Genomic DNA, 19,852 nt, shown 5'->3' on the forward strand with positions numbered 1-19,852 from the left:
GTATCGGCATCTGCCGTCACGGGTGACAGCGGTCGCGCTGAGCTGAGGCGACACTGGGCTACGGATCGGGGCACGCACTGACTACGTAACATCTTCTTCAAGAATTATCAGGGTAGTTTCGGAGTTATTCAGTGTTACTTGTAGAAGCAGGTGGCTGGGGTCCCGATCTTGAGTCATTCACCCAAAATTGCCCATTTTTTCAAATGGTGGTGGCCCTTCAAAGTTTTGATCCGTCTGCCTTCTACCGCAGAGAATCGAATAGTCGAAAGATTCATCTATAAGGTTTATCATTACTTAGCATTTCTTGAGACACGATGCCAGATAAGCTCACAAGCCGCCAGACAAGCGCCCCTACACAGTAGTCGAGCTCGTCCGTGTGTGGGCCGTGGGGATAGACCAGCCGCCAATATGACGACTTGGTTACACTCTGACACCCTGTGACACCCCTCCGGCACTTCTGACACCGTCTGACATCCTATGACACACTCTGACACCATCACACACCCCTCGGAAACACCCTGACACCCCCTGGCACACTCTGACACCCCTCTGATACCTGCTTACACCGTCTGACAGTCCCTGTCATCGTCTGACCCCCTGACACCCTCCGACACCCTCCGACACCCTCCGACACCCTCTGACACCCTCCGACACTGTCTGACATCCCTTTGACATCCCTCTGACACCCTCTGACACCCTTTGACCCCCCTCTGACACCCCTCTGACACCTTCTGACACCGGTCGGCAGGCTGCTACCACCACGAGTGGAACGGCCGGGCGTTCGGCCGCGACCGCGGCTGGTACACGGGCCTTTTCCCGGCCGGCGGCTTCCAGCCGTTCGAGGGGCTGCTTTGCGAGTGTGCCGCCGGCCGGGCCAGCTGCACCCAGTTCTTCTGAGCCGGCCGGCGCCCGCTCCACGCCGGTCTGCTCTGCCGCCCGCCCGCCCGCCAGCTGCACCCAGTTCTTCTGAGCCGGCCGGCGCCCGCTCCACGGCGGTCTGCTCTGCCGCCCGCCCGCCCGCCAGCTGCACCCAGTTCTTCTGAGCCGGCCGGCGCCCGCTCCACGGCGGTCTGCTCTGCCGCCCGCCCGCCCGCCAGCTGCACCCAGTTCTTCTGAGCCGGCCGGCGCCCGCTCCACGGCGGTCTGCTCTGCCGACCGCCCGCCCGCCCGGAGGAGCGATGGCCAGCGGCCGACCGGCTGCACGACGCATCCAGCTGCACTTTGGACTCACTGACACACTGACACACTGACTCACTGACACACTGACTCACTGACACACTGACTCACTGACACACTGACACACTGACACACTGACTCACTGACTCATTGACACACTGACACACTGACACACTGACACACTGACTCACTGACTCACTGACACACTGACTCACTGACACACTGACTCACTGACACACTGACACACTGACTCACTGACACACTGACTCACTGACACACTGACACACTGACACACTGACGTGTGACGAGCCGACACACTGACTCACTGACTCACTGACTCACTGACTCACTGACACACTGACACACTGACTCACTGACACACTGACTCCCTGACTCACTGACTCACTGACACACTGACTCACTGACACACTGACACACTGACGTGTGACGAGCCGACACACTGACTCACTGACTCACTGACTCACTGACTCACTGACACACTGACTCACTGACACACTGACACACTGACACACTGACTCACTGACTCACTGACTCACTGACACACTGACTCACTGACACACTGACACACTGACTCACTGACACACTGACACACTGACACACTGACACACTGACACACTGACACACTGACTCACTGACACACTGACTCACTGACTCACTGACTCACTGACTCACTGACTCACTGACACACTGACTCACTGACACACTGACTCACTGACACACTGACTCACTGACACACTGACACACTGACACACTGACGTGTGACGAGCCGACACACTGACTCACTGACTCACTGACTCATTGACTCACTGACACACTGACACACTGACTCACTGACACACTGACTCACTGACTCACTGACTCACTGACACACTGACTCACTGACACACTGACACACTGACGTGTGACGAGCCGACACACTGACTCACTGACTCACTGACTCACTGACACACTGACACACTGACTCACTGACTCACTGACACACTGACTCACTGACACACTGACTCACTGACTCACTGACACACTGACACACTGACACACTGACACACTTACACACTGACACACTGACACACTGACACACTGACTCACTGACACACTGACTCACTGACTCACTGACTCACTGACTCACTGACGTGTGACGAGCTGCTGTTAGAGAGCTCGCTGGTGATAACTTTGGCATACGACACAAAATGAGAGAAAATGATATCTGTAACAACCGTAATCGCTATGATCGTGTATAGGACCGAGCCAGATTTGCATCTATATGGTGGCGGCGTGGTGGCGCCCCTTTGTTTGTGGAATTTAGTCTGGTTGTGCCGCTATATGCCAGCCACTGATACAATACATTTTAGAAACGGGAGCGATGCTTTCAGTCATGTCGTTAGATATTCGGGGAAATCGTGCTGATTTCGCCGTAGGCACCTTTACATCCACACGAACGTCCGGTGCGCCACATAACAGATAGTGGCATCCAGATCGTGGTTTCGTTTGCACTAAATGAAACGTATTTCTGTTTGTATTTGCCTTGAGGAGCACTCCACAGCAGCAGTGGCTTTTATGGCTCCGAGTCAACAGCGTGAGCGATGCAGTACATTCTTAGGTCAGCCTATGAATCATACACACACAAAAACACTCTGCCATGCGTCCTCACACTCACGTACGTCCACGCTTGCAGACATGTCAGTCAGTATATATACAATCACGGGCAGGGAGGAGCTTCAGCGCCCGTCGAAAGCGCCGACCGTCGAAAACAGTCACGTCAGGGTGGTCAAATTTCCGCCTACCGAAATGACTTTAGCGGAAAACAACCTAACCAATAAGGAAACAATGACCTAACCAATACAAGTGGTCAAATCATTTTATCGATAGGTCACGCCATAGACCTCTGCATACAGGGAATGGACACAGAAAATCTGGCCATGACCACAACGGCCCTAAAAGTAAACGCTTATAACTCGGGAGCCAGTTTACCTACGACATTTTTTCACCGCCGCATTCATTGAAATTGATGGTCACCATCCGCCGAACCGATGCGGTGTAACGGGGGAGCACTTGCACGTGGCGCGTGAGAGATGTTTATGGAAATGGCGTGACAGTATCTCTGGAACGGCTGGGCGGAATGACTTCAGATTTGGCACACAGCTAGGTATAACACACTTGCCAATAATACATGTCCCAATTTTGAGGTGCTGATGCACGTGCGCATGTGCACATCCCCTTTTTGTATCTCAGAAACTACTCGTCCGATTTCGTTCAAATTTTGTATGCAGGCAACACCGCGCACCGACGGGGGTCTGCGCCAACTTCGCACCGACGGGGCGGCCCCCCTGAGATCTCGAGAACGAAGCAAGATAGCGACAAGCGGTAAACGGCATCGGATACGCACGGTCAAGATCTGAAATTTCTTCAAAGGTCATTTTCAGGTCAGGTCAAAGATGACGTCACAGGGGTCGAAAAAGTCAAAATGGCGGCGCTAGATATGGAGAGAGTTGTTCTCGAATAACTTTCGAATTAGTCAAGATAGGAACAAAGCTAAGGGCATCATCGTGATCCTCTTGTCAATCCGCATCGAATGATATATATGTTAACCTCGAAAGGTAAAGGTCAAAGGTTGACCTCAGGTCACGTGACCTCGAGGTCATCATGTATATCATTCGATGCGTCTTTACGAGCTGAACACAATGAGACCATCCACTTATAATCCCATTCATTACACCAAATTCAGACTTATAGGAGATAATCTATAGGAATGACAAGCTTGCAGTTTTTAGAGGCATTAAAACTGAACTTGACATGACATTGTGACCTGAATTCAGGTGACCTGTGCTTGATTTTTATGCCCGATGCAAAAGTGATATACAATAAGATAGGTAGGTATATCGCTGTTTTCGTGGCGCTGCGCGCCGAGGTTTTTCTCAACACACGAAAAAAGCGGGAGTGTGGCTAAAAACACCCTTAACCCGCGCGGGGCTGGGGTCTCCAGCCGAACGCGCGGGGCTGGGGGGGGTAAATTTTACCCCCCTTGTTATCTCCCGAACTAATGGTCCGATTTGGAAAATTCAAACGCCAATCGAAAGCTCTCATCACGAACCACTAAAAACATGTACTTAATTTAAATTTTGAGGTAAGGTCAAGGTCAGGTCAAGGGTACAAATTGCAAGTTTCTACAGTATCGGCCTTGCACCGTAGTTGCCGAAGAATGGAGTCATGGACTGAGACTGATCGCCCAAAACGTGTTCTTAGGCTACCAAGACAATATTCGTTGCATACAATATCATTCAGAGGTCAAGGTCAAGGTCAGGTCAGGTCAGGTCAGGTCACCAAAAAACAAAATATAGAAAAGGGCATGTGCGACACATGTTTTATGGGTCATTTTACTCATAGAATTCAATAGGCACACTCAATAAGTGATATGGACCACCTCTGGATGAATTTCAGGTCGAGGTCAGGTCAAGGTCAGGTCAAGTGAGGTCAAATTTTGAAGTTGGTTGTTAAGGCCTAAAAAGGTGTCTATCTGATGCAGTTTTTCACGGCGAATCGAATGGTGCTATTTTTGTTTCCGTACGAGGTCTACACCTTTTTAGGCGCAATTTCAAAAAGTTTAAGGCCAAATTCAAAAAGCTGAAGTTCGATTTCAAAAATCTTAACACCAATTTCAAAAACCTTTACTCCAATTTCAAATAGCTTAAGTCCATTTTCAATTAAGTGAAGTCCAATTTCAAAAAGATAAAATGCTATTTCAAATGAAATGCAATAATCTATTACATTTGGTAACGTTTAATTTTTTAGACCGTCATTTCGATGAAAACGCTAGAAATCAATCTTGCAAGTGACCCTTTTTATATGACTCACAATAGCAGGAGTATGTTGACGTAAATTGCTTCATGCAAAAGAACGTGCAATGTTAAAACAAATGCTATTGTTGATCGCAGTTTTTGCGCCGAGTTCGACCTTTGTTGAAACTTAAAGCTGAGTAATATCGATGTAATCTATCATAATCTGTTTATTTTTTACTAGCTCTATTTGCTGACCGTAATTTTATTATATCGCGTTTAATTCATAACCTCGGTCATGTCTGCGTCGTCCCAGGACGTGGACGATCATTTTGATCCAGATGATATTGAGGTCACTTTTGCCGAGACAGACGATGGGCCGGCGACCTCACCAGTCCCCAGCGGGTCAGGTGACGGTCCGCCTCAGCCGACCGCGGGGCCGCGCCCCAGCGGGTCAGGTGATGGTCCGCCTCAGCCGGCCGCGGGGCCGCGCCGCAGACGGGGGCTGGCGCCGGGTACCAAACGCGGCCCCTACAAACGCGTCTGCGCTGATGCCAGGGAGCGCATCCTGGATGTATACAGAGCAGGCGGTGACTGGAAGCTTGCCGCCACGGCAAACGGTGTCGCAGTCAGAACGGCGTATGGCTATATAACCAGACCAGACGGCTACACTCCAGCGCCCCGTGGCGGAGCGACCTCCAAGAAAGTAGACGGTCCAATGGTGGATAAGATGCTGACATACGTAGAGGAGAATCCCCTGATAACACTGACGGAGATCGGTCGCAAACTGGAAGCTGACACGGGAGTTTCACTGTCACTGCCGACGATCCACAGCCATCTCAATGGACGGATGTATTACCATTAAGAAGGTGAATGTTGAACCTATATCGATGAACAGTCTGGACAACAAACAGAAAAGGGCCCTCTTCGTACAGAAGGTCATGCAAGCGAACGGGCAAGGAAGGACCATCATCTACATTGATGAAACCAACGTGAACCTGTTCTTACGGCGCTCGCAAGGTCGTTCTCTCCGAGGCACGCGCTGCTCAGTCAAAGCGGCCAATGCTAGGGGTCCAAACATCCATGTGATAGGCGCCATGTCCCAGACAGGTATGGTGCACTGGGAGCGAAGGAGAGGTTCTTTTCGAAAGGATGACTGCAAAGAATGGTTGAGGCGCGCCCTCGAGGCTTGCCCAACACCGCTGGACCAAACCACTGTGGTCTGCGACAACGCACCCGTACACACGGACCTGGAGAGCGTCGTGGCGGACTTCCCCGGACTGGAGCTGCTCAGAACGGCACCGTACAGCGCTCCGCTGAACCCCATCGAGGCGGTTTGGTCGTCCATGAAGGCCCACATGAAGCAAAGCATGTCCAGCTCCTTGGGGGAGATGATGGCCACTCCGCAGGGAATGACCCAGCAGGAGCACCGCCTGCGCTATCTGGAAGCGAGAATTGACGCGGCAATGGAGCAGATCACTCCAGTGATGTGCCTTCACTTCTATAACCATGTGCAGCGCCACTATGCAGGGTGTATGACCCTGGCTGACCTTGCCATGGGCTGCTAAACGGTAAACACCTCGGCGGACAATGAGCACTGCCGGTGACATGCTCCTACAACGATCGTGTGAATATCTGCGACTTTTGAGCACCCATGTAGATTGTATATAGTGAACGTACAAGTGTACAATCATTCTCGCACGGATTGTACCATGCTACGCATTTCTCCTGCACCTGTTTCATGCGTGAGGTCTCTTGTGTTTGTTTTGTCTCGTAATAAATGTGTTACGTGCTCCTTTTATTTAAAAACCAATGTCGTAAAACGATATACCTTATTTATTAGTCAGAATAGTCAGAATTATAGTACCTGTAATTCTGACCAGCAAACATGCACACAAATGCAACATAGTCCCATATTTCTTCTTTGTTTGCAATTTAATGCGCCAACATATATACCTATGCAAGTAACAAAATATTATATAATTATGATACCAATCGTTGTCCTACATCTTTCATCGAGTGAATCTAACATCTCATCATGTTCGCTATGGCAAAAATTTTTTTATTACTTATAACTAATTGCATCACTCAACAACTTTGAAATTGCATTTTATCTTTTTGAAATTGGACTTCACTTATTTGAAAATGAATTAAAGGTTATTGAAATTGGACTTAAGCTCTTTGAAATTGGTGTTCAGCTTTTTGAAATCGAACTTAAACTTTTTGAATATGGTCTTTCACTTTTTGAAATTGCGCCTAAAAAGGTGTAGAACTTCCAAAAAAGTCATTTTTCAAAAATTTTGTGTGTCGTGACGTCATAAAATTTTGAATAACTCCCACATTTTTGAACCGATTCTTCTAAAATTTGGTATGTAGGTGCACATAGACCACTTCTCTGACATATATTCCGGTTTTTTTGATAGACTCAAAATTTTGGATTTTATAATGATTTTCCCAAAAAAATCAGTTTTTTGAAAACATTTAGGCCAAAATCCAAAATTTTCAAAAAACCGAGATAGCCATTTGATAGACAAAGTAAAATTACGTATAACCTTTTTTGTTACGTCTTGATTCCTTTAAAAATGAAGATGTTAGCGGCGTTTGATCTTTTGCCGTTTTTGAGGCGAAAATGGCGAACATGACGTCACTAAAACGTTAATTTCTCAAAAATTTTCCGACGGATTTCGCTCAAATTTTCAGGGAACGTGTCAAATTGATGTAAGAAAAGGTACTGAAAGTTTGGCGGCGCTGCGCGCCGCCGTTTTTGAGATATCGCAAAAATTCGCGAGGGGGGTAAAATTTACCCCCCCCCCCCCAGCCCCGCGCGGGTTAACCATCAAGACGAAGACCGGGAACCCGACCCCCCCCCCCCTCACTCAAAAATCCGTGGCGACGCCCCTGCTTATGACGTCACCTGGAGCTATTTTTACAATTTGGGGGTCAAAAATCAAGATAGAAAGTTCAATTTGGGACATCTAATGTTCTAACAGAGCTCTATAATATGTATTCCGATTTTTTGGAAATTCTCAACATTTTGGATTTTATTAGCTGTTTTCCAAAAAAAAATAGTTTTTTGAACTTTTAGGGGTACAAAAAAACACTTTATGGAAAATCCGAGATAGCCATTTTAAAGAACACGTAGAGCTGCGTCTATACATGTCCTAAATTTGCAATTTGCTTTAAACTCTGATTTTTGGCGATTTTTTAAACATTTACCACTTTTTGACTGAAAACGCCTTGTAGTTACATCACTAAAATCGATATATCTCAAAGATTTTGGAAAAATTTTCTTACAAATTATACAGTAGACGTCAAATTGATGGGGAAGAGGGTATGCAAAGTTTCAAGTTGATAGCGTGAGCGGTTCATGAGTTATTCAAGAAAAACGGAGGGGGGTTGGATCCGACCCCCCAGGCGGTCGCGGGATACAAGAAACCGCAGGGGTGGTCCAAAACACCCCCCCCCCTCCCGGCATGTCACGGGAAACTCAGTGGCGGATCCCGAGGAGGCACAGTTTCATGCCCCCCCCCCCAAAAAACAGTGAGGGGTGATTTTACCCCTAAAAGCTGAAGACATAAATGATTTATAAACGCCGCCACGCATACTCAAAATCACCTGTCAAACACTCGAGAGCTAATACCGTTGCTTTTTCTTGATTAGGTTGCGTGATATGTATGTATGTATGTATTACATTTGCAGGGCAGTCCACAATCAGTCGTGGCTATTATTGCCCCAAGTCATAAGATAATCGGTAAAATCATACAGGTTGCAGTCATCTCATTCATCGACACCATACAATAAAGCAGTAAAAACAATCACACAGCTCACAGCCCGGACCACATCCCACGACCCATACGCACGGACGGTCTCACAAGGTCAAAACATGGGCTCTCACTGCTCGGACGAAACGCTGGTGAGACAGCTCGGTGGTTCCGGCAGGCAGCGAGTTGTAGAGGTCTGGCGCTCTATAGGCGAAGCGACGCCTCCCGGCCTCTGTCCTCGGCCTGGGTAGACGGAAGAGGTGGTCCTGTCGCGTACTTCTCATGCGAGTGTCACAGCATCGGGTAAAAGAGTTAACCAGCGAGTCTGGTTCACCCCACCGCAGCACCCTGTGCATCAGTTCCAACGTCTGAGCCTGTACCATCTGGCGAGGCGTCATCCAACGCAACTGCTCGTGGAGCCGGGAAACATGGTCGAATTTTCGACGGCCAAAAATCACCCTCAGCGCGAAATTGAGAATTTTGGTGAGTCTGTCAAAATTTCGCTGCGAACCATTTCCGTAAACAGTAAGACAATAGCGGATCCGCGACAGTACAAGTGCTGATACTAGCACTTTGATGACCCCGTCCGGAAGATAATGACGGCAGTGAGATAAGCCGACGAGCACACCGGCGCACTGCCGGCACAGCTCGGACACATGTGCTTCCCAGGTCAGGGCACCGTCGAAGACGACGCCCAGGTTTCTCACCTCTGCTTGGGGTTTCAAAGCTACTTCGCAAAAAGTTACTGATATGTTCGGAAGAGAGCGCAGAGTTTGTCGACTGCCAAAGATAGCAAGTTGGGTTTTGTTTGCATTAACTTTCAGCGAGTGAGAGCTAAACCAAGAGCTTAGTGAGTACAGTGAGCGTTCCATGCGAGAGGTGAGTCCCCCGACGTCATCTTTCGGACCGCTCACCAACAACTGGGTGTCATCCGCGTATTGAAACACTAGAGCTCCATCAGCGTGTAGAGATAAGTCATTGGCGAAAATAGTAAATAAGAGCGGACCTAAAACTGAACCTTGGAAGACATCCATGTCGTTGGCGAGCGGCCGAGACAGCACCCTGCATCCGGACCCATCGTTCAGGGACACGCTCTGTGTGTGTCCCCGAAGATAGGCGGCGAACCAGGAGATTTCAATGCCGTGCAAACTCAGTTTTCGCAGTAAAATATCGTGGTTGATGACGTCAAAACATTTGCTCAAGTCAATGAGGCACAGCATTGAAATCTCCCCCCTATCGGTGGCGGATAGGAGCTGGTCGGATACGGAAAGAAGTGCAGTTACCGTGGAGTGGTGAGGTCGAAAACCGTGCTGACTGGATGAAAGGAGGTGGTTGCTGGTGAGGTAGTTGTAGAGCTGTCGGTGAACGACGCGCTCGACTACTTTGGTAATGACAGGAACAAGAGATATCGGACGGAAGTTAGTAGGGTCAGAGGGGTCACCGGATTTGTGAATGGGATTGACTAGGGAGTGTTTCCAGGGAGCTGGGATGTCGGAGTGTGTGATGCAGGAATTGATGATATGCAGGAGGGGATCACCGATAGCTGGGAAACCGATCTTCAGCATGCGGATACAAACACCATCGGCACCGGAGGCGGCCGAACTCCGCATGCTGAAGATCGTGTGTCCGAGCATCTCCCGGGTCACGGGGGAGAGCGCGAACGAACAGGCACCCACACGGGGTAAACGCGTATCAATGGTAGGCACCGGCCCCCGCGCCCCAATCTCCGCGGCCACCCTCGGGCCGACAGAAACGAAAAACTCGTTCAGCTGGTCAACCGTGGCGTCGGGACGCATAGACCCATCACCCCGCTTCCCAGCCACCACCGACCTAATACAGCGCCACACTCTACCCGGACCACGCTCACCGATCTCCCTCTGTATGTCGCGGCGCCTGTCACTGCGTATAGCGGAGCGGACGGCCCGGTTTAAATCGCGGTACTCGGCGGAGTCCCGGCCGGCGTGAGTCAGCGCTGCCCGGCGGCGGGCCATCAGGTCACGGGTGGCCGGGGAGACCGGGGGCGCGGTGGGGTTGCGGATCGTAAGTTTTCGCAGCGGAGCGTGAGCGTCAACAATGGACAAAAATCGGTTCAAAAAGGCAGTCCACTGCTCACCCACCGTCGGCGCAGTGAATATCCCCCCCCCCCCAGTCCACACAGCTCAGATCATGGTTAAAAGCAGCAGCATCCAAATGTATAAAATTACGTGAAAAAAATGACTGTGGGCTTAACATGTGGTTTAGGAACACTGACTCGAACACTGATAAGACGGTGAGGGCTAAAATCACAGTTTAGAACGCACAAACTCTTAACGTTATCTCGATTGTCAACCATACATAAGTCGAGTAAAGAACCGGAAGTGAAAGTGGCCGAAGTCACGAGCTGGTGCAGAGACACGGTTCGTCGGAAGGTCATCTCAGGCTCAAAAGAAACGATATATACCATTCGAAAGCTGACGGTGAGCTGAATCCAAAAATGTAATTTTTATCAAAATCGATCGATGGCCTTTTTTGAAAATTGTGTTTTTGTAAAAACTTAATAATCTTTTATTCAACGGGCTGTCCCGGACATTCTTGAAAACATAAACATGTATTTTTGAGTTCCAGTGAAAGCTGAACGCCAAAAGATCAATATTTAGCGAAGCAATATTTCCAATCAAAAATATGCGTCTCCCACAGCCGACAATAAGGCGCAATCACACAGCTCAGTGTCACGATGGACCAAAGTCAGCCACACAGAAGCGTGAAATGACCCTTATCGACTCGCAGACCCGGTGCTTTCGGCCCGCCTGACCAGCCACGGAAAGAACGTTCGGCTCTCGTTCTACTAAACAAATGTCATATTTGTCATAAACTGTCCACATCGCTATTAAAGTTATTCAGGATACCTGTGAAGAAAATTCATTGTTCTGCAATCTTCACATCATGCATTAATTTGCATTTGTTCATGTCTACTTTGCTCAATTGAGCTTTGTATCATGCCCATATAAGGAAAATTGGCCGCGCTGAAATGTCAGAGGTTGCACCGGCCTCAGCTCGGGTGGAGTGGGGGTAGCGCCCGGCGGGGCAGGGTAACCTTTGACCGGTCGCACGGCCGAGCAGCTGTCACCAGTACAGCCTCTGACAGTGAAACCCCGCTCACTTCCCCTGCGCGGGCACTGATCGCAGCTGGATGGAACAAAACATGTATAAGAAAAATGTAAATTAAAGCATGTTATAAATCAAGCAGAACAATGAATTTTATTCACAGGTATCCTGAATAACTTTCATAGCGATGTGGACAGTTAAAGTGACAAATATGACATTTGTTTAGTAGAACGGGAGCCGAACGTTCTTTCTGTGGCCGGTCAGGCGGGCCGAGAGCGCCGGGTCTGCGAGTCGATAAGGGTCATTTCACGCTTCTGTGTGGCTGACTTTGGTCCATCGTGACACTGAGCTGTGTGATTGCGCCTTATTGTCGGCTGTGGAAGACGCATATTAATGTTTGGAAATATTGCTTCGCTAAATATTGTTCTTTTGGCGTTCAGCTTTCACTGGAACTCAAAAATACATGTTTATGTTTTCAAGAATGTCCGGGACAGCCCGTTGAATAAAAGATTATTAAGTTTTTACAAAAACGCGATTTTCAAAAAAGGCCATCGATCGATTTTGATAAAAATTACATTTTTGGATTCAGCTCACCGTCAGCTTTCGAATGGTATATACCGCTTCTTTTGAGCCTGAGACGACCTTCCGACGAACCGTGGAGAGTGATCAGATAAAAACTCAGCGAGCCGGCGACGCGAGGGATCACAGTGGTCTTTCAGCAAGTCACAATTCAGGTCACCGCAGATCACCAGTGGGACCCCGGGAAAGTCAATCAGTATACGGTGCAGCTGCATCTCCAGGTCAGTGAAGTCGTCCTGCAGGGCAGCTACTGTGTACCGGGGCGGCCGGTACAGGGAGCCGATGACGAGCTGACGTCCTCGATCAAGCTTAAGTAGCGCCCAGCACGACTCCAGCCTGCTGTCGGGGCTTCCGGAACCATTGATCTTGAGGTTAGATGTGGTTAAACCGGTCTTGGTAAGGATGGCCACGCCGCCGTACCCCCGTCCGTCGGGCCGATCCGTATACGGCTGATGGTGTAGCCGGGAAGAACGACGAGTCGGCTAGGAGTGGAGGGTCGCAACCACGTCTCGGAAAGGAGCACGGCATCGAAGTCGCGACGTCGCAGCACGTCCGAGAGCTCTACTGTTAACGCCAGACCCCTTGAGACCCTAATTTTTCGCGATTACTTTTAAATGTGTGAAGGAATTTCAACCAAGCTCAGGACATGGCCGTTTCAAGACAGGCCGAAACTTTTACAATTTAGATATTTTATCGCCATTTCAATATTTCAGGCACTTGTCATTGACTCGTAATGTTAACTGTTTTTCCATCCTGGATAGAGGCTTTCTACGTCATATGACATTAGGCTCCGCCCACGACTGCGGCATTGACCCGTGCCCATCAGCGACCTCTGTACAAACGACACCCCTGCCATCTGTGAAGGACTATGAATTTCGCTGACGCTTCACGTGCTATGATTCAATTGCAGCAGACGGTCAAGTAAATGTTAGGCTCTTGTTGACTCTTGTATATAGGACCAAGAGGACCATCACTCCTCAACCTACTACTCAGTCGTGCTTCGAACAAACGTTAACGATTCCTAACAAATACGATTTTCGATGTAGGGTATCTGTTTGAAATACGAGCGAGCCGTATGATGTGAAGCTCAGGCAATTAACTTATTATTGCGTTGTTCGATGGTTGCATAGCGATGTACAAATCGGCAGCTACTTGGTGACATCCGACATCCCATTATCGCATTATCTGCAACGCCATTAGGCTTTAAATACAGGTGAATATTTCCTAACCTTATGTCAGTTATATGCCATCTGCCCGTCATTTGCAGCTTATAAAAAAAAATATATCAGCGAACATATCAGCATTGTAGAAGCAATGCGCATTGAGCATTTATGACTCCTTAGTCATCATGTCGCTCTCTGGGCACTGTCAGCCAAGACGCTACGCACAACTCCGCCGGCTTTCGGCACCGCTCGACCGTCGCCCGTCCCCGCTCCCCGCCACAGCGAGAGTGACCGCGCGCCGGCCCGAAACCGCCGCAGGCCAAGACCACAGAGGCGGGGCTTAGCTGTGACGTCATAACGTATCACAGACTGACTGGTGATAGCCTCTACACACCGGATGAAAATCTTGCTCGAAATTTAACATTACGAGTCAATGAGAAGTGCCTGAAATATTGAAATGGCGATAAAATATCTAAATTGTAAAAGTTTCGGCCTGTCTTGAAACGGCCATGTCCTGAGCTTGGTTGAAATTCCTTCACGCATTTAAAAGTAATCGCGAAAAATTAGGGTCTCAAGGGGTCTGGCGTTAACAGTAGAAGTTTGGGCTTCAAGCTCTGAATGTTCAGTGCCCCGATGTGCAGACAGGCGTGTGCCGCTCCCCGACCGCCGCGGCGGCGGCGGCCCCTCTGTCCGCGCGCACCGCGTCGCTGCGGTCTCCTCCCTCTACCCTGCCTCGGTCGCGGCCCGGCTCGGTCACCGGCAGGTGAGTGACAGGTCGCTGCCTCGGGCGCTGAGAGGTCACGATTCAGGGCCGGCGCTGTGGCACCGTGCGGCCCGGACGACCGCGGGGACGAGCCGGCTGCCGGGTGGTGACGCCACGCAGCAGGCAGCGATCCGACGGTTGCAGACGTTGCACTCTGCTGCGATGCACGGCATCCGTCCAGGGAGAGGGATCCAGCGCCGGCTGCGGGGCGCAGATGAGCACCAGCACTCGCACGACGGCGAGCAGGGTCAGGCAGCGGGCCAGGTCTCGATGCATGATGGAGGTTCAAATCCGTCACACGTGACACGACCGTCACGCAGCCAAGTTTCGTCCAGTGCGAAGAGTCGGGATCAGTCCTGGGCTGTAAGTATCACTTTCACCCAGATGCACACTGAAAACACACACACGGATAGGCGAATGGGTACACGGGTAGGAGCGAGCAGCGCTCGCGTCCGCGCTGGGCGGCGCGCTCAGCTGAACTGGCGTATTGACAGACACAATCAGTACTTTCCCAGATATAAGCAAGGGGTCTGCACGTGCGCACGTGCAGCCGCACCTGATAGGTAATGCAGAGGTTTAGTACCGTTGGAAAACAAATTTCTAAGATACCCAAATGTATTCGTCGCTAGTGGTTACTCGTTATGGAGTACCTACATTGCTGCATACAAAGTCTCAGCAAAACGGAACCGCTAGTCTCCGAGCTACGAATTAGGGGCGCGCGCGTGGCGCGTGCGCACGTGCAACGGCACTTCAAGATTGCGACGAGTATCAGGAACGTTTAGCTTAGCTCTTAGAAAGGCAGCTACACGGTTTCAACCAAATCGGGCAGCTAGTTTTCAAGATATGAACGAGGGGTGTGCACGTGCGCACGTGCGGCTGAACCCCTTACTTGAGGTGTGAACCAGCAATGGTTGTTAACCCGCGCCCCACTGGGGTCTGTGTATAACATGTCCCACTGGGGAGGGGGGGGGGCTTGTGGCGCGCTAGCGCCGGTAATTTAGCTGCGGCGTGTCCTTCGGTCAGCCTGCCTTTGCGCCGCCGATCGCCGCTGTGCGCTGTGTTTACGATTTTATCAAGAGCGTTTGTTTTACCGCTTTGTATTATTGTAAATTCGTTATTATCGTCACTTCTGTTTTATAGATTTCAACCGTATTTAATATCTGTCCTTGCTTTAATTTGTTGTAATTTCTAGATTGACTTTTCGCCGTTTCCATATGCTCGATTCGTTTTTGATTATGTAAAAAAGTGTTTTAATTTTTGGCTGTCTAGTTCCGCCCCCGTTGACTTCCTGTTCGTTTTGATCTCTATGGCTTTTGGCACGTGCTCTTAGTTCAAATATAAATTTAGTGTCCGTACGCAGAGTGTCAGAGAGGCTGAGTATTTCGACGAGTTCCTAGTTTTATTTCTCACGTTTTTCTCCCAGTTGTACCCAAATCTAACCATCGTTTCACTGTTTATTTCGTTCTTTCATTGTGGGTAATTTCCTCTCCTCCGAACACGCACCTATTTACCCTGAGACCCACATTCTGGTGACCCCGACGTGATTGAAGTGATGAGTTTAACCTGCTGATATATCCTGTGCTTTTGTTGCCATTTTTTGTGCTTTTTGTTGCTAACCTTGACCTTGCCTACCTACTCGTCATGCCTCACTCTGACGGATGATGTGCTTGTGGCTGAGTCCCTGGCCCTGCCTTCTGCTGTTGGTGCTGTTTTCGCACCCGCGTGCAGCCTGACAAACCAGCTGTCTCGCACTTCCGCTGAGCAGCCCCCCGCCGTCAACCAGCACCAGCAGCAGGACGAGAGAGGCGACCAGCAATAAGTCGATACGACCCTGCTGCACAGGATGACGACCCTGCCGCGCAGGACGCAGCCGCCTCTCCTGGGGCCTCTGTCAAGCCGCACCTGGCAGGAGCTCCGCCGGTTGACTACCAGTTGACTGCCTCAGCTGCTGGGACACCAGTCAACGCCGTCACTGTGGACGTCACCGACCTGCACGCCATCTGAACCACAGATGAACGACCTGAAGACCGCCTCATTCTTCGAGTGCAGGAGACATCCTGACTCCTGACGACTGACGTTTGTTTCCTCATGTTGACCTTTCCATTATTTTCCTATCCTGGCCCGCTGTTGTTCCTTCCAGTGTATGTTCGCTGTTGCTGAGGTCTCTGTACCCCTTCTGGCTCATTTCCTGTCGTCTTGTGGTTGACTGTGCTTCCCACTTCCCAGACAATCCAGGTGCGTTCCCATGGTCAACCAGTCCTGACCAGCCACCTCCAGTCCAGACTCTCCTGTGCCAGCGACCCCTCCATCTTGGAGCAGTTCCAGCCTGGAGAGACCTCGGACGCCTGCCTGATACCTGCCAGCCACCACATCGACACTGGCAGATCGCCTCCAACTTGCCAGCCCAAGATGACTGCCGCCTGTACCAGCTTCACACCTGCGAACGACACTGCCTGGACTCGGTGCTGTCCGCAACCACCCGGACCGACGAGCTGCTGGCCGCCACCGGACGCCGAGCCGCTCGCCGTCGAGTCCCGCCGCCACCGGACGCCGATCCGCTCGCCGTCGCGCCGCTCCCGGCCGCCGGGTCGCTGGTGACCACCGCGCAGGCCCCTTTTGTGAATTGTGATGTGATGTGATGCGCTCCGCGACTAAGAGGGGGAGCAGTGTGGCGCGCTAGCGCCGGTAATTTAGCTGCGGCGTGTCCTTCGGTCAGCCTGCCTTTGCGCCGCCGATCGCCGCTGTGCGCTGTGTTTACGATTTTATCAAGAGCGTTTGTTTTACCGCTTTGTATTATTGTAAATTCGTTATTATCGTCACTTCTGTTTTATAGATTTCAACCGTATTTAATATCTGTCCTTGCTTTAATTTGTTGTAATTTCTAGATTGACTTTTCGCCGTTTCCATATGCTCGATTCGTTTTTGATTATGTAAAAAAGTGTTTTAATTTTTGGCTGTCTAGTTCCGCCCCCGTTGACTTCCTGTTCGTTTTGATCTCTATGGCTTTTGGCGCGTGCTCTTAGTTCAAATATAAATTTAGTGTCCGTACGCAGAGTGTCAGAGAGGCTGAGTATTTCGACGAGTTCCTAGTTTTATTTCTCACGTTTTTCTCCCAGTTTTACCCATATCTAACCATCGTTTCACTGTTTATTTCGTTCTTTCATTCTGGGTAATTTCCTCTCCTCCGAACACGCACCTATTTACCCTGAGACCCACAGGCTATTCATAACCCCCCCCCCCCTCCTAACTCCGAAACTACTGGGCCGATCGTCAAAATTCAAACGACATTTGATAGCCCCGGAAAAACTGTCGAGCGAAACCTAATTTCATTGACCTCGAGGTCACCGATGATGTCACAGGTCAGGTCAAAGTAAAAATTATCGATATTTGGCTTCTTCACTTTTTGTGCTCTGTCTGCCGTCTTACAAGTCAGATCAGGCTGATTTTTGGTTTACACACTCGTGAACAGATGCTTTAGATACCCTGAGGGTACGAAACTTGCACTTTAATTTTCAGGTCAGGGTCAGGTCATCATAGGTCACGGAAATCTTATGTCATAAGTCGGTCACGTGACACATGTTTTATGGTTCATTTAGGCCATAGATTTCGAATTTGCTGTCGCCTGTGTCATCCCTGATACGGGCAAGCATACGGTCCGGGACATCAGACATCAACATGCCCAGCTTCTGTGGACTGATCTTGGACCAGAGAGTTCGAACGTTCCTGGTCAGCGTGCCTTCAGATTATGCTGGTGCCATTTTGTTCACCTCTTACCGGACGATCGCCCTAAAATTTTCTCTCGGCGACAGGTTAGGGTTATTTCCCGGCCATTTGTCCTTCTCCCAGAATGCTGGGAAGTTCGATCTGGACCAGTCCTGCGTCGTTCTAGCTCGATGAGCCGCGGCGCCGACCCATTGAAAGATGACCCTGGACAATGGACATGTTCAGCAGAAGTTCTCGGCTGGTGACGTGGCTTGGTGGGCTTCAGCTTTAGAGACAACCTCCGGTACCGATGGATTGTCGACTTGGAGACTGGATGACTGTTGGTAACAGCTTCCTTGCCATTTTCCTTGTGGAAAAGCCCGTCTTTATCTCCGCACTTCGCAATGACGATTTGCGCTACCCGGCTGGCGGAAGTCTTCCTGCAGCGACCTAGCTTGTTCTCAGGCGTCTATCCGCTTTTGCCGCGTGTCAACCAGCGGCAAATCGTGCGGCAACTCATGCCCAGTGCCTAGCGACTTGGCCGTAGGTCATGCTGCCGGCAACCCGCATGCCGACTGCCCCGCTGCGGGACGATTTGCTCTGCAGTTTTGCCCTCCTGGACACCTGGTCCGCGCGCGCTGGGTACTGCCCCGGAAATGACCTCCGTACACCCCTTGACCGGCCAGGGTCACAAAATTTCGAAGGTCACGTGACTAGAATGTAGCTAAGATGGTCTGGGAGCCAGTACCGGGAAAATTATATTGATATGGCGCCATAGAAGGCAAAATAAAGGTTGTGGGAGGGTGTGACATTAATTTTGAGACACCCTGTACTGAACGATCGCCTTGAAACATTCGGTGATTAATAAAGGTAGCAGTGTGTATAAAATGTTTATCTCAGAATTTTGGAACCGGTGACCTATGGTATGGCCAATTTTGCGCCCTCTCTATTATAAGCCAGTGGGAAGAAATTGAAAGGCGCCTCTTTTAGACGAGCGTCATTCAAAAAATCGTTACAGGTAAAAAGCCACACTGAATCGGGAAATTGCGCGAGTGACTCCCTCCCGCCCTTATGCTCTTGAGGTCATCTTAGGTCATTAAGGGTCCCAGCTGGTTTTTGATATTACATTTTGATAGAGACATGCTAGAGTGACGAAACCAGCTTGGGTGTGTTCAGGTCAACGATACGGAGTGACTGATGTGCCACATTACGTTTTCTATCAAGGTAATGACCTTGACTTTAAGGTCAAACTTTAAAAATGACCCTTAAAGGCCAAACTATAGTTTTTCGACGCGTTTTGACAAGAGAAACACGATGCTGGCAAACGAAATGGTGTACCTTTCTTTAGCTAAAAGTTGTAACGGAAAACAAATAGAAAAACGCCTGTTTTTCAGTTTTTGATTTCTGGAGGCTAGCCCGTTCTTAGGTTTTATCTGAAGCCGATCTTTGGTCAAATCTGAGGACAATTTACAAGCTACTGATGTCGGTGGCGCTGCAGCTCTATTGCTCTATTGGCTCCCGAATTATGCGCCAGTTTGTCAAACCTTTGACCTGACCCAAAACAACCGAAATACTATTGCCCGTTCTCGTGGGTTCACTCAAGACGTGATTCTCACTCAAAACTTGTTTATTGTATCCGAAAATACAGATATAAGCATGGCCGTTCCGATCGTCGCCATCTTGCCAACCACCATTCCGTCACAGCTGTTTCCGATTCTCCCACTCCTAACCGGCGACCAATCACAGGCCACAGGGCCGCATAGACTCGCCTCGAACGAGCTGCCCATGGCCAACCGAACACACAGCGCCATCTGTCTCAGCTGCGGTACATCT

At 49.9% G+C, this 19,852-nt stretch overlaps 1 protein-coding gene across 4 annotated transcripts in view; it reads left to right on the forward strand.

Annotated features, from left to right (window-relative positions):
- LOC122364809 overlaps window positions 1-2,554 on the forward strand; it is a 59,208-nt gene extending 56,654 nt beyond the window's left edge. For 3 of the 4 annotated variants that reach the window (XM_043335565.1, XM_043335567.1, XM_043335568.1), the window contains exon 13: window positions 749-2,554. In XM_043335565.1, coding sequence (XP_043191500.1) covers window positions 749-897 — 149 coding nt within the window. In that variant the 3' untranslated portion in view covers window positions 898-2,554. The remainder of the gene's footprint in view (window positions 1-748) is intronic. The other variant, XM_043335566.1, reaches the window with a different exon arrangement.
- Window positions 2,555-19,852: the final 17,298 nt, after the last annotated feature.

Source organism: Amphibalanus amphitrite, unplaced genomic scaffold, assembly GCF_019059575.1.
Source record: "Amphibalanus amphitrite isolate SeventyFive unplaced genomic scaffold, NRLGWU_Aamphi_draft 000699F_arrow, whole genome shotgun sequence".
Classification (NCBI taxonomy): Eukaryota; Metazoa; Arthropoda; class Thecostraca; order Balanomorpha; family Balanidae; genus Amphibalanus; species Amphibalanus amphitrite.